The sequence below is a fragment of the Bos indicus genome, chromosome 21, assembly GCF_029378745.1.
Source record: "Bos indicus isolate NIAB-ARS_2022 breed Sahiwal x Tharparkar chromosome 21, NIAB-ARS_B.indTharparkar_mat_pri_1.0, whole genome shotgun sequence".
Classification (NCBI taxonomy): Eukaryota; Metazoa; Chordata; class Mammalia; order Artiodactyla; family Bovidae; genus Bos; species Bos indicus.
In genome coordinates, this window is record NC_091780.1 from 48,503,049 (window position 1) to 48,513,771 (window position 10,723).

The window sequence follows — 10,723 nt, forward strand, 5'->3', positions numbered from 1 at the left end:
ATCTTCTTGGAATTTATCACTAAATGCAATTACATCATCCATTTGTCCAGTGTTGACTCTCCTGCCTTGCTAGAAATCCACTGGAAACTAGTTCTGTCTCTGCCACTGTATCTCTAATGCCTAGGACAGTGTCTGCTACTCAGTGCGCACTCAATAAACATTTGTTAAATTAATGAATAAATTACTTAGTTTTGATTAAAAATACAGTATTATTCATACATAATGGAATTCTGATATTAATTTCCAGTTCTTCCTCACTAAGAAATGGGAACCAAGAGTGACCACACACAATGTGTGCATGCTAAGTCGCTTCAGTCATGTCTGACTCTTTGCAACCCCGTGAACTGTAGTTCGCCAGACTCCTCTGTCCATGGGATTCTCCAGGCAAGAATACTGGATCGGGTTGCCATGCCCTCCTCCCGGGGATCTTCCCAACCCTGAGACTGAACTGTCTCTTTCGTCTCCTGCCTTGGCAGGCAGGTTCTTTACCTCTAGGGTTACCTGGGAAGCCCAGCCCTATACAGTACAATTACATGATTATGTCTGTTTTCTACTATAGTCTAAATATTACTCCTATGACACACACAAAAAAAAGTAGGAAATAGTATCAGAAACCAGTGCTCTGGCTAGTTGCATGGTGGTGGTGGTTTAGTTGCTAAGTTGTGTCCAACTCTTGTGACCCCATTGACTGTAGCCTGCCAGGCTCCTCTGTCTATGGGATTCTCTAGGCAAGACTACTGGATTGGGTTGCCATTTCCTTCTCCAGAGGATCTTCCCGACCCAGGAATCAAACCTGTGTTTCCTGCATTGTAGGCAGATTCTTTACCAACTATGAGGGAAGCCCATAGCTAATTGCTTAAGTAGTGAAATTTCAGTTCACCCAGACAGCTGTCAAAGAATGGTAACTTCTGTTCAGGCCAGGGTTCCTACCTGGACTGTGTATTCTTCTTACCTGTCTCTCCTAGCAGGAAAGGAAGAGTCAGGCAGTCGCACAGACTGCTTCCTCAAGGTCTAGGTAAAGTGCTTTGGCCCCTATCCCCACCCTCACAATTGCCTAGAAAGGGGAGTACTGAGGCAGGGCCTGGTGTAGGGGAGGCTGCAGGTCCTTAGGAGGAGGGAGTGAGCAGGCTTCCCTTCCTGGACCACTCCCACTGGCTCCCACTGGCTCCCACTGGCTCTGAGCTCGCCACTCACGCCTGCTCTTCCTGCCTCCAGCAGAAGGCAAAGATGCATGCACCACGTGTGTGTTTTTGAGAGCACACAAAAAAAGACAAGGCCCTACTGTTTCACAAGAGGCAACAGGAAAATCATCATCCAGCTAAGGCGGGTTTGCTGAGATTGGTGATGATTTGAACCACAGGCCACCGGGGCTGTTGAGAAGTGTTGGGGCTTCGCTGGGAAATTATGCCTGGGATCGCTGCTTAGCCCTCTAGCTACTGTTGCACTCTGGTGACTTTCTTATTAGACTGTCATCATGCTAACTGCTTAATGACAGATGGTCTTTAAGTGACATACACCTCTTCTGTGGGTCATGTTGCTGAGTGGTGCTCACCCCTCATAGCCAGCTTGGGCCCATCTGCCCAGACAGGTGTGTGTAAACACAATTCTGATGATGCCAGTACAGAGTATGCTCCAGGAAGCGTTTGTTCCCTTAATCCTTGGCCCCAGCCAGCCCCTTTACCACTGGCATGGATTACAGGAGCTCGTTTGAGGATCATCGTGGGCTACAATTGAAAAAAAAAAAAAAAAAACATATTAGTAACGATTTTGACAGAAGCAGAATTTGAGTTCCTGATAATTACTATTTCACCAAACCAACTGGGACACAGAGCCGCAATTAGAAAGAAACAATCTTCCACATATAATGGCTTTCGCACTGCATGATACTATTAAATAACCATCATTAGCTACTAAAGTACATACTACCCATTTTCCAGAGCCCTTTCTCTGCCAGCAAATTTAAGACCAAGAATGATCAATGAATGAGTCATCAGCATGATCACTGTTGATATAGGACATGCAAATTGAAATTAGAAGATTGAAAAGTATAAGGAATTACTACAGATGGTGATATTATACCGATATTAAAGCTCTTCTTGCAAGAGACCCAAAGTCCATTTCTTTGTGTTTACAGTTCATGGATTAGAAAAAAGAAGGTACTATATCCATGGAATGCTATGGGGAAAAAAAGAACAAGGAGGTACTGGGCAATTTTCCAGGTACTGTGCTGGGTGTTGCAGATATAAAGATAAATAAAACGTAGCCACTGTTCTGAACAAGCTTGCAGATTGGGAAGTGGGGACAGACAAGTACATACACACAAAAATCATAGTACAAAGTGATAAACACAGTAATCAAAGTGTACACCTGGTACTTGACAGCACGGTAGAGTGTGCCTTGTAGGAGAGAATTGAGGTGGGGGAAGAAAATCAGTCTGCTTAAGAATGTGCAACTTCCTAAATAAGGACTTTCATTCTCCTCTTCTTGAAAGCCATCTTCTTTCTCCTCTCATATGGAGAAACGTTCAGATCACACAGGCATAGGAAAGATAGTAAGCAAATAAGGGAGAAATGAAAGACAGGTGACTCTTTCAGAGAAAACAAGGTTATTCTAAGCTTTTTCAAGCCTTTAGAGATGTAATAAATTAAGGGGGCAGTTTTTAATCAGAACATGAAACATAGGCTGTGTTCTTTACACATTATAATGATCCAATGACTACAGTAGCATTCTTGTGTCTTTAAGAAACATTTACATTAAATTGAGGTCTGAGAGGAAGGCAGATTCCTAACCAGGCTCCTTCTCTTAATGTAATTTTAAAACAGTTGCAACTCCAAACACATGTTGTTTAGCCCGGAAACATGCTGACTTTTGCTTGGTGTTTTTGTTTGTTCCGGATTAGCTCACAGATACAATGTTAAGAAATAGATGGCTAAAAAGATTTGATAACATGGCATGGCTCCTGTCTATCTCAAACTCTCTTTTTATTTAAGTAAAATTCACATGACATAAAATTCATAATCTTAACCATTTTGAAGTGTACAACTCAATGGTTTTAGTACATTCACAACGTTGTACAAATGCGACCACTGTCTAGTTCCAGAAGTTTTCATAACCCCAAAAAGAAACTCAATATCCATGAAGCATTTTGTTTCCCCTCTCTCTCCCCCTTAACCACGGCCAACCTGCAAAACTGCTCTGTCTCTCTGAATTTGCTAGTTCTGGATGTTTCATATAAATGGAATCATGCAGTACGTGACTTGTGCCTGGCTTCTTTTACTCTGCATAATATTTTCAAGGTTTGTCTATGTTGTAGCATGTTTTGAAATTTCAAACTTTTTTAAGCTAAGTGCCTGCTCAATCATGCCTGCTCTGTGACCCCATGGACTGTATTTCTGCCAGGCTCCTCTGTCCATGGGATTCCCTAGGCAAGAATACTGGAGTGGTTTGCCATTTCCTACTTCACTTTCCTTGTTATGGATGGATCATAAAAGGATATACCACACTTTTTTTTATCCATTCATCAGTTGATGGATATTGGTATTGTTCATCTTTTTGGCTATTATGAATAGTCCTGGTGTGAAGATTTATGTACAAGTTTTTGTTCAAATGTCTATTTTCAATTTGGGGGAGTAAATAGGAGTGGAATTGCTGGGTCATATGATAATTCTAAGTTTAACTTTTTAAGGAAAGCAATCAAGTATTCTAAAGAATACTTGAGAATTCTAAAGAATACTTGAGAATCATCAAGTATTCTGAAGTTGCTGCATCATTCTTTATGCCCACCAGCAACATATAAGGGGTCTAACTTCTCCATATGCTTGTCAACATTTGTTATTTTTCTTTTCCTTAAAAAATTATTATAGCCACCCTAGGGGGCGTAAAGTAACACCTCACTGTCAACCTCTTTTCATGGATTAAAAATTCATCATAGAAACTACTTCACAAAGAAACAAAAAAGCAGGCTCACATCAGGTCTTCTTTTCGTTTGTGTGTGAGGTTACCAGTAAATTGAGAGATTTCCCTAAGATGAACTGCAAAACAAACATATGAGATCCTGAACAGTAGAGCTGTGCTTCATAGGCTCTCATCACCCACTGCCACTGGAGCAGCCATGATCAACACCAAGGGGTCTAGGTGATGATGGTGGAAATGTCAGCCTCCTGAGTAATAGCCAGGTGTCTTTAGTCAGTGATCAGCAAAGAGGCATTTAAATCATTATGAGGTTTGGGTTGTTAAAAGCTCTTCTGGAGAAAAAAATAAAAGCCATTATAAAAAACAACAAACAACCCAATGAACATTTTTATTTTTTTCTCCATATGTGCAGTATTTTTTAAGGAAAATGAAATAAAAGTAACCACGAATTCCACATGCTACTTAAGATAAAGTAATTTGTTGAGGTAAAGCAATGAGTTAAACAGCTTGGGAAATTTCTTAGGAAATTTTGAATTTCTTCCCAGTACATTTCTCATTAATAATTCAGTGTCCATTGCACACACCCCTGTGAGAGTCTGTCATCTTTTCTTTTATCTCTGATTGCTATAATCAACACACTACAGAAGGTTTTCTTTTCCTTTGAGGAGCACTTAGTTTTGAGAACTAAAACATATATGCAAATGATACCTGTATAAAGCGAGGGGAAAATAGAAATTATACTTTTTTTTCCCCTTTCAATTTCTGCATTCCACATTGGCACAAATATCCTTGATGAGGAGTTTAGTTTCTCTTTACATTTGCCTCTGCTTATTGTAAACGGTACTGATGGAAGGGATGATGAGACTCACAAGACAGTGGGTGCTTCCTGGTTGAGAGGAAGAACTAACAAAAACTGGACACAAAGCTAAATCTTGAAAGAGCCCCCGCAGCACTGGGATGCTGCAGGTCAATTTTCCTAGGAACCCACACGATTCAGACAAGGACTTAAGGAGATCTTGAAAAGAACTGGGGAGTTGGAGTGATACTTTTTTGGACTGAAAGAATTGGAAAGCCCAAGGGAACCCAGATTAGGGATAGTGGGAAGTCCTAACAGATCGTTAAAAGTGATGATAACTGAACCGTTTTTTGTTCGTTTACTAACTGTTCAGTTCCTAAATAAAGTCAGAGAGCTTTAGGCGTGCCTACATAGATTTCTGTCTCTTAAGGGTTTAGGAACGTAAACAGCAGCCGGGGCACACATCCAGGGGGCTCAAAAAAGGCTGAAATCTTAGGTATTTCACGGAAAGTCTTGAACAAGGTCCGTCCTCCTGCTGTTCCTGGAGTTGGTGACAGGTCCGATCACCTGCACGGCCGGACCCCGACTGGCACCCCTGCTCGCCCAGGCCTTCACACTCTCCTCCCCCTGGGCCCGCCGACTCTACAGGGTACAAAGTACAGCAGGGACGCGGGCGGAGCCTTTCCAGGCGGCGCAGCCGTATCTATCCCCAGCGAACACCTAGATGGATTTTCAATACCGCGCCTGGCACGTTTGGATGGGGGAGGGCGGGAGAGCGGTTAGGCTCCGGCTCCTCCGCTCCCAGCAGCGCGTCCTCCTTTCGGCAGTCGCTGTTGCTCGGCAGACGCAGGGGGCTCTGGGCACTACCAGCTGTATTAAGAGATTCGCAGTGGGTTTTCTCCGGGCCCCGGAACACTCCCGCCCGCCAAGAGCTGCCTGCGGGGTTATAAGGCAGAAGCCCCTAACGCAAGGTTGCGGTCCTTCCTCCTCCTCGTGCTCGCGGCTTAGGGTCAGTTTCCGCGACTCTTCAGAGTCTGAGTGGGCGCCTGTGCTGGGGTCCCGCCCCAAGAAAGGAGAGGGACCGCACGGAGAACGTCACCGCGCTTACCAGACCGAACCGGCACTTTGCACGGGCCAGCTGCGCGTTGGTCTGGAGACAGCGCGCCCTGGGTAAGGAATTCCGCAGCGGGTCTGAGAGGAAGGGCAGGCGGGGGCGGTGCGGGGTGGGAGGCGGTGGCTAGGGCTCCGGACGATTGGATCCGCGTGGAGTTGGGGGTCCCTCAGGGCGGGGCGGCAACTGAGAGAAACTGAGATGAACTCCAGACATCATCTGTGCCTAAGGTCGGCTTCACGCTTTGCTTTGGCTAGGAGCCCGGTGGGATGGGACAGCATCTACAGCTTTGTTCCCCACCCACCCTCCAGGAAAGCGGAGGCACCCCCCAGGTCTCCCTGAAGGATGGGTAAAGGGGAACCCCGGAAGGAGCTGCTCTAATCGACTGGAGCTCAAAACTGGGAAGGAAAAATTGGGCGAAGGGTGATAAGACACCTCTATCGCCTACCTTCCTCGCTTTCTCCGCCCCCCGCCCCCCGCCCCCCTCCCTTTTCGTAGCTGCTGACGCGCTGGTGGTGGCTATTAATCATTCGCCAGCCCACAGCCGCGGCAGTTAATGGCTGTGCCGCTCCGGGCTCCAGTCTCCCGGCCTCCCCTCTCCACGCTCGCGTGTGCCCAGGCGCCCAGGAGCGGCGAGCGGCTGCGCACCGGCAGTTGCCGGGCGATGCGCTCCGCCGGCCGCGGTGGAGCTGCGCTTCCTGCAGTCGCTGAGCGCTTCCCCCAGGCGCCGGGTGACTGCGAGCTGCGGGCGGACCGCCGGGGTGCCGAGTGAGGGCGCCAGCGGCGGGGGTCGCCCGGAGAACGTCCTAGCCCCGGCAGCCCCACCGGCCCCCATCAGCTGAGATGTTCCCCAATGGCACCGCCTCCTCTCCCTCCTCTCCTAGCCCCAGCCCAGGCAGCTGCGGCGAAGGCGGCGGCAGCAGGGGCCCCGGGGCCGGCGCTGCAGACGGGATGGAAGAACCGGGGCGAAACGCGTCCCAGAACGGGACCTTGAGCGAGGGCCAGGGCAGCGCTATCCTCATCTCTTTCATCTACTCCGTGGTGTGCCTGGTGGGGCTCTGTGGGAACTCCATGGTCATCTACGTGATCCTGCGCTACGCCAAGATGAAGACGGCCACCAACATCTACATCCTCAACCTGGCCATCGCCGATGAGCTGCTCATGCTCAGCGTGCCCTTCCTGGTCACCTCCACATTGCTTCGCCACTGGCCCTTCGGCGCGCTACTCTGCCGCCTCGTGCTCAGCGTGGACGCAGTCAACATGTTCACCAGCATCTACTGTCTGACTGTGCTTAGCGTGGACCGCTACGTGGCCGTGGTGCACCCCATCAAGGCCGCACGCTACCGCCGGCCCACCGTGGCCAAGGTGGTGAATCTGGGCGTGTGGGTGCTGTCGCTGCTCGTCATTCTGCCCATCGTGGTCTTCTCGCGCACGGCGGCCAACAGCGACGGCACGGTGGCCTGCAACATGCTCATGCCCGAGCCCGCCCAGCGCTGGCTGGTGGGCTTCGTGTTGTACACTTTCCTCATGGGCTTCCTGCTGCCCGTCGGGGCCATCTGCTTGTGCTACGTGCTCATCATCGCCAAAATGCGCATGGTGGCCCTCAAGGCCGGCTGGCAGCAGCGCAAGCGCTCGGAGCGCAAGATCACCCTGATGGTGATGATGGTGGTGATGGTGTTTGTCATCTGCTGGATGCCTTTCTATGTGGTGCAGCTAGTCAACGTGTTCGCGGAGCAGGACGACGCCACGGTGAGCCAGCTGTCGGTCATCCTCGGTTACGCCAACAGCTGCGCCAACCCCATCCTCTACGGCTTCCTTTCAGACAACTTCAAGCGCTCTTTCCAGCGCATCCTTTGCCTCAGCTGGATGGACAACGCCGCCGAGGAGCCGGTCGACTACTATGCCACGGCCCTCAAGAGCCGCGCTTACAGCGTGGAGGACTTCCAGCCCGAGAACCTGGAGTCCGGCGGCGTCTTCCGTAATGGCACCTGCACGTCCAGGATCACGACCCTCTGAGCCCCGGGTCCGAGCCGGGGGGCCTTGAGCCCAGAGAAGGGGAGGATGAGGAGAATGGGAGGCCAGATGCGACAGGCGAAAGGACCCCCGGCGTCGGGGTGCGAGAATAAAAGTGGGGCCTTCGGGCCCACTGTGCGCTTCGGGTGGAGACTCGGGAAAGGCGCGAGACAACGTGGACCCGGAGCTTTGTTTATAAGCTGGAAGACTAGCGGGCCCCTCTTCCGCTTCTTCCTCCCCTGCGCTTGCATCTTTGCATCCCTCTATGCTCCCCCCGCCCAAGGCAATTTCGGTCTTTCTTTCCGCCCGGTCCTGCAGGTGCAGGGCGTGAACTTATAAACGTCTCCAACTCGGCCGGACCCTCAGCCCCGTCAGCCGTTGTTTCTGTTTAAGCTGAGCCAAGGTTACCGCCACAGGTTTCCCTCGGGAAAACCCAGCTCGCCCTCAGCCGCGCCCTGCGGCGCCCCTCGCTCGCCAGGTTTCTGCCTGATGCCCCTAGCGGAGCCTGGCGAACCCTCGCTCTCCCTCTCCGCAGCCCTCTTTTCAGGGAACTCGGACTGGAGAAGGATCTAGGCAGCGGGTCTTTCCTCTCACTCTCGAGTGAAGGAAGGTGCGCGCATCCCATCCCCAAACCTACCCCCGACTCCCCATCCACCCAGAGCGGAGCCAGGTGCTTAGTAAAATCGGTCCCGCGCCTCGAGCCCCCCAGGCATTCTGCGATCCTATCCAGACCCCCTCTTTGGAGCAAAAAGGAGCTGAGAACAAGTGACTAGGGGTTTTAAAAAAGATTCCGGAGTTTGATAGGGGAGGAAGGCTTTAATGGAAGTCACCCTCCCGGCCTGGTTCACAAAGGGCGCTTTTGGTTTCAAAAACCAAGCGCAGGGGGGCTTCCGGGGCCAGGCGGGACAGGGTGCGCTTGCCCCGGGGGACGCCCGGGAGCGTGGGTGCAGCTCCACTCGGCCTTCTCCCTCACCCTAGCTCCTGGAGGTGCCCATCCAAGAGTCACAACAGGCACCGGGCGGGGACCTCGGGTGATGCCTTCCCAGTCTCGGCCCATCCCGACCGTGTCACCGCCACCTACAGGCTAGAGGGTGCGGCCTGCCCGACCCCTGAGGGCTGCTGCCTTTCAAGCGGTGCCTAATAAGTTATTCTCTTGCTTAACATTTATTTATTTATTTGTGGTGTTTGAAAAACGTGGTCTCTACTTTCCTTTTCTCTACTTGCCCTAGCCCAGGGCCTTTTCTTCAGGATATTGGCGGTGGGGCCGGCCCGGAGGTGGCAGGGGACCCCCAAGGTCCCTCAAAACCTCTCCTTTTTGCTAGGCCCTCTTCTCTGATTCTTTCCTCTAGCCTTTCTATTTTGGCTTGTCGTCAGTGAAGTTTGCAGAGTTGTTCCTACTTTTCTTATGTAGTCTCTTGTTTTAAATAATGTGGTTTAGCCTCCTCCCATGCAGAGTGGAAAGTCCCAGCTTTCAACATCACCCGACATATGATTTGAATATATATATGTATATATATACATATATTCAAATCAAAATAGACTCACATACTAGATACATTTATCTCGCTCCCTTGTCATAAGTCCATGAAGCAGTTGCCAAACAACAGGTGTGAGACTGGCTAGAATACTTTTAGATATGAGGGTTCAAATAGCCTCCCCTCAAACTTGGAACTCCACAGCCTGATTCAGATAGACTTTAGCAGGCACTGAGGATGTTCTTGCTTGTGTACCTGCTTCTTCTAGGTTCGCAGCATAGGTGATTCTAACATACAATCTAGGTAGTACCGGCACTTCTTTTGAAGACATTGAAAATAAATTAATTTGTGTCTGTGTTTTATCTGACCAACTTCATTGGAAGCCTGAGCAGGGCAAAAACCAATAATTTTACTTCTTTGTATTACCTGGGTTGCTTTAGATTGCTGGCTTATACATAGTAGGCATTAAATACATGTTTGTGACTGTTTCAGTAAACCAGAGTGTATTACAACACTCAGGAGTTCTCAACATCTGGGGTTCTCAGGTTCCTACATCAACATGATACACAATGGTTGAAAATCACTATGGAAAGGTGTTTTGTGTATATTTGCTTCGAGAACATTGTGCTTTCCTGAAAGCAGTAACCAGGAGTTACAATGTCCTTTAAAGTTTTATTTAATGAACAAATATGCTTTTGGTCATAAATTTGAAAGTTTAGATCTGTCATTTAAAAATCATGCATATTATTACTCCTTTGGAAAATAGATTTTTAATAGTTAAGGACAGTGACATTTACAAATAAAAGTCTTGATCATTATCCTCTTCTGAGGACACAAATTCTAGTGCTCTTAACCTGTTTCCATTGTAATATTAACTAAATAAACAAATGTATTATGTTGTTGCAAGTTGTCTGACTTTGCAATTTGAATCTTCCTGTTTCAACAGATTACTTCAAGACACACACATATTGGCTTAGTTGCTCTATGTTTCATTTAGATATTAAAAAGTAAGATTTCTGATTACCTTTGGAATTTTTACCAAGATTGAGGTTATAACTTTACCTATTTTTTGAAGTCTGTTAGTTCTGAGAAAGAAAAAAACTGAGTCAGTATGAATAGGAAAAAGTGTACTTCTTCCCCTATGGTTGCACTCTCTGTAGTTTGCTGTGGTTACCAGACGAACTAGATGATATCACAATGTGTCACAGATTAAACTACTGGCTGCCCTCATTTATGACCTCAGACTTTGCTGTGGGAGTAAGTAATTGCTAATTTACATCCCAGGGAAAGGTAGTGGAAAGGGAAAAAAAGTGATGTCCTAAAGATGTTGCAAAGGGCAATGGATAAAGGAAATACAAAAAATCAGATCTCAACTTAAAAGAAGAAAGATGTTTTAAAATATTTTTAATTGTGGAA

The 10,723-nt window shown here is 48.2% G+C and overlaps 1 protein-coding gene across 2 annotated transcripts; it reads left to right on the top strand.

The window, feature by feature from the left end:
- Positions 1 to 5,433: 5,433 nt before the first annotated feature.
- SSTR1 (somatostatin receptor 1) lies at positions 5,434 to 10,213 on the top strand. 2 transcript variants are annotated; one of them, XM_070775488.1, is made up of 2 exons: positions 5,434 to 5,878; positions 6,704 to 10,213. In XM_070775488.1, the coding sequence occupies exons 1-2, from the start codon at positions 5,466 to 5,468 to the stop codon at positions 7,833 to 7,835; spliced, it is 1,545 nt and encodes a 514-aa protein (XP_070631589.1). In that variant the 5' UTR covers positions 5,434 to 5,465; the 3' UTR covers positions 7,836 to 10,213. The 2 variants fall into 2 exon arrangements, with proteins under 2 accessions (XP_070631589.1, XP_019838792.2); XM_019983233.2 differs by lacking the exon at positions 5,434 to 5,878 and having other exon boundaries at positions 5,958 to 10,213.
- Positions 10,214 to 10,723: the final 510 nt, after the last annotated feature.